Source organism: Poecilia reticulata, linkage group LG13 (genome assembly GCF_000633615.1).
Source record: "Poecilia reticulata strain Guanapo linkage group LG13, Guppy_female_1.0+MT, whole genome shotgun sequence".
Classification (NCBI taxonomy): Eukaryota; Metazoa; Chordata; class Actinopteri; order Cyprinodontiformes; family Poeciliidae; genus Poecilia; species Poecilia reticulata.
Window position 1 is genome coordinate 3,128,494 of NC_024343.1, and position 3,692 is coordinate 3,132,185.

The 3,692-nt window shown below is 40.4% G+C and overlaps 1 protein-coding gene across 1 annotated transcript in view; it reads right to left on the minus strand.

The window, feature by feature from the left end:
- Positions 1-1,509: 1,509 nt before the first annotated feature.
- tsr1 (TSR1 ribosome maturation factor) overlaps positions 1,510-3,692 on the minus strand; it is a 10,501-nt gene continuing 8,318 nt past the window's right edge. Inside the window, exons 12-15 of the mRNA XM_008424949.2 lie at positions 3,124-3,240; positions 2,860-3,000; positions 1,862-1,936; positions 1,510-1,777 (exon numbers count right to left, since the gene is read on the minus strand). Coding sequence (XP_008423171.1) covers positions 1,599-1,777; positions 1,862-1,936; positions 2,860-3,000; positions 3,124-3,240 — 512 coding nt within the window. The 3' untranslated portion in view covers positions 1,510-1,598. The remainder of the gene's footprint in view (positions 1,778-1,861; positions 1,937-2,859; positions 3,001-3,123; positions 3,241-3,692) is intronic.

A 3,692-nucleotide genomic window follows, 5' to 3' on the forward strand; every position in this document is an offset into this window, starting at 1 on the left:
GCCGCTGCTCCTCCACGTCGAGAGGAGCCCGTTGAGGTGGCTCGGGCATCTGGTAAGGATGCCTCCTGGACGCCTCCCTGGTGAGGTGTTCCRGGCACGTCCCACCGGGAGGAGGCCTCGGGGAAGACCCAGGTCATGCTGGAGGGATTACGTCTCTCGGCTGGCCTGGGAACGCCTTGGGATTCCCCCGGAGGAGCTGGAAGAAGTGGCTGGGGAGAGGGAAGTCTGGGCCTCCCTTCTGAAGCTGCTGCCCCCGTGACCCGACCCCGGATAAGCGGAAGAAAATGGATGGATGGATGGATGGATGGATGGATGGATGGATCCTGAGCACACATGAAACATGGTGGCAGCCGCATCACACCGTCTGGATGGTTTTCTTTAGAAGAGACAGAGAAGCTGACCATAGGTAAAGATGGATGGAGCAAAAATAGTAGGAAACCTTTATTGGATGCTCAACTAGCTACTTTTTTGTCTCCTGATAAAATCCATGAGCTTAAATGATCCAGTCCAAGTCTAAAACTGAATTCAATTGGTAAAGTGTGGCAACATTTTTAAATGAATCTTTTCCATCCCCCTTTTGAAACCAGGGCCACAGTTTGTACTTTCTAGCTGTGCTAAGCTAAACGAGGCCTAACCCTAGATAAATTGCAGCTGTAGCTAAACCGTTTGTCAAAAAAAGTTTGAATCCAAGGTGACTTTACAAATAAATTATTCATGTAAAACTGAAGTTTTTCCTGTAATGTCAAAATGTGAAACAGATCCAGAGGTATGAATACTTTTGAGAGGGACTTCAAGAACAGTTTGCTTGGAAAACAGTTGTTTCCATTCCTTTTTCTTCCCCCTGCCTTTAAACTGATGTAATGTTGGCACTGCCATGTATTTTGAAACAGCTTATAAAATGCCTAATCTTGTACTTTCCACAATTGTTTTCTGCATCAGGCTCATTCTGAAACCAGTGATTTATTTCACCCTGATAGGCTCTCTCTCATTTCCCCCCTTTTTTTTTTTCCTTTTGGACCAAAATCCACTGAAGCATGGCTATGATAAAAGATAATAAATACAACCTGACAGCTGCTATTTGTCCGAATTCTGAAACATAATTCATTGATTGCAGACAAGAACTTGTACTTTAAGTACAACTTGGGAGTTCTCGTGCCGTGATTGCACTTCCTCAAATATCACATCATCTCTGTGTAATTATTTTGTCCTTGTTACGTTTTAATGCGGCTGAAAGCTGCACACGCGTGACTTCAAAGATTGAAATGATGGATGACGAAATGTTCAGATTGTTACAAGTTGTTGTAGCAACAGGTCCTGCATTTGTTTAATCATTAATTGGGATTAATAATAATAATAATAACACAGTGCTCTTTGTTTGGTCTTCCATCACATCTGCTTGACCTTTATCAGCAAAAATTGATTTTGAAAGTAAAAATGTATGATTACTTATTCATTACTGCCATCTAGCGGTTCAAAAAAGTCAAAAGCAGCAAAGAACTAAACACATACTTAGCAAGATATTTAGTTTATTTAATAAGTTTTTCACTTTTTAAACATTTCAAAACACCATCCGTCTCTCGTGTTTAATTTTTACTCTTCTACTCCATATCCAAGTCATCCATTTCAATGGTCACCTCTTTCTTGAACCAAGGTAACTGCGGGGGAACGTACGGGTCATACGTCCAGTGAGGATACACTCTCTTGTACAAATTCATTAGGACGGTGTCCTGGGAGCGAAGCTGATTATCAAATACACATTTCATGTGACCGTGAGTTCCTGGAATGATGAAGCAAAAAATATTTAGAAGTCCCATTGGCGAGAAGGGTTTAGAAAACGAGAAGAATTTGGCCGTTTCCTCACCTAAAGCATCCTTGATGTGGCCTCTCCTGCCCCATTTTGTCCGCAGCTCCACCGGTTTGAACCACATGATGTCGTCTGTTGCAGGAACGAACAAAAACAATAAAATCTAGCAGAAACACATGATAACTTTTCTTCTTTTAACTAATAGCCGTATTGTCTTCATCTGAAACCTTAAAGAAGTTCCAAACTGCAGCTGCCATGTTCCCTTTGTATTACGCTGCATTCACATGGAGTTGGAAGTTTCCAGTTGGGGAGTCAGTATTTAATGTTTTCATTTCTGTAACGTGGTAATAAGTATAATTCGCTTTTAGCTATTATTAATATCATAACCGAGTCATTTCCTTTCTCCAATTATACCAACGCTGCTTGAACGTAGTTCTGTTGCAATGAGCAATAAATCACATGATAAATTATAATAAACTCAATGATTTCCATCAGCATGAGTCGTCATTTTCTCTCTTTCTACCAAAGACTGGCGGATAATAAAAGTCTTCAACTAGCCTTTTTTTTTTGAAGAACAGTTTTGTTTACAAAGACTTCATAATCTATTTTATTTGTTGTTTTACTTATTTTGGATATTGTAAATGTCTTTCAGTTTCAGTGTTAAATATTCATTAGAACTGAAAGTTTATGGATTTTTGAGAACGTTTTCTTGCTCTATTAGGCCATTACTATTATACTACTTGAAAATGCTCTGGAAAAAAAACAATATCGTTTATCGCAATAACCTCTGGGACAATTTATCATCCAGCAAAATTGATTTTGACAGACCTACTTGAATTGTGTGAACGTCTCAGGCTGGAATGCTTATTTAAAAAAATAAGCAAACAAAGCCACGCCACCGAATGTGCTAACAGTGTTACCCGTCATATCGGATGTTGTCATTTCTTGATATCGGGTCGATAATTATTGTGCCTATAATCATCGTGCACCCTTAACATCCAGTAAATATTTCTGCAGACAGCGTATAGAAAAAGAGTAATGGGCCGTCGTCTCACCTCTGTTAAAGAACATGTAGCGGACGACGGCTGACCGCCTGTTGATTTTGAAAGGGTGTCCGCTCAGCACGATCCGCTTCAGGACGACGCGCCGCGGGTCGCAGCTGAGCAGGCTACCTGTAGCCACCAGGTCCTGAACGCCTGCAGAACAAAACAAACAACTCAGAGCGACACTAGACGAGCCGACGGGAGTCAACTTGAAGACTGAAATTCCAGCAGAACACAGAATTGACTTGAATAAAAACCAGTCGGTGATGATCTCACCGTCGTTTCTCTGTTTGAAGAGCAGCACTCCTGCAGGAGGGAAGGTGATGGGGGCAAACACCGACACCACGGTGGGGGCATCCGGCCTCAGGAAGCGCTCCATCTTGTGCTTGTCAGCTGGAGTACAAGACAATACTTTATTCGTTTGCCAAATCATTTTTTTAAAAATGTATGGGAACAGATATATAGAGGTTTGCAAAATTATTCTATGGGCTGTGTAAAAACATGTTCGTTGCATTTTATTTTGCACTAATCTTCCTTAGATAATGAGATTTTAGAATGAGCTGTTTTAGAGCTTTGTCTCTTTAAATTTAAATAAGCTGCTGCTGGCCACGCCTCCCAACTCAACAATAAGACTCACACATGAAAATGGCTGCAAACAGAAGCGCGATTAATTACGTTAAATGATCGTTAGAAATTAAAGTTTATTGATCCTTGAGAGGATGTAACTGCATTATTATACCATTATATTCCTTTGAAATTGTCTCAAAACAACATTATGGTTTATCGCAATAACTTCTGGAACTGTCTTGCAAAATTTGTTTTTGTGACATTATAGATTTTTTTAT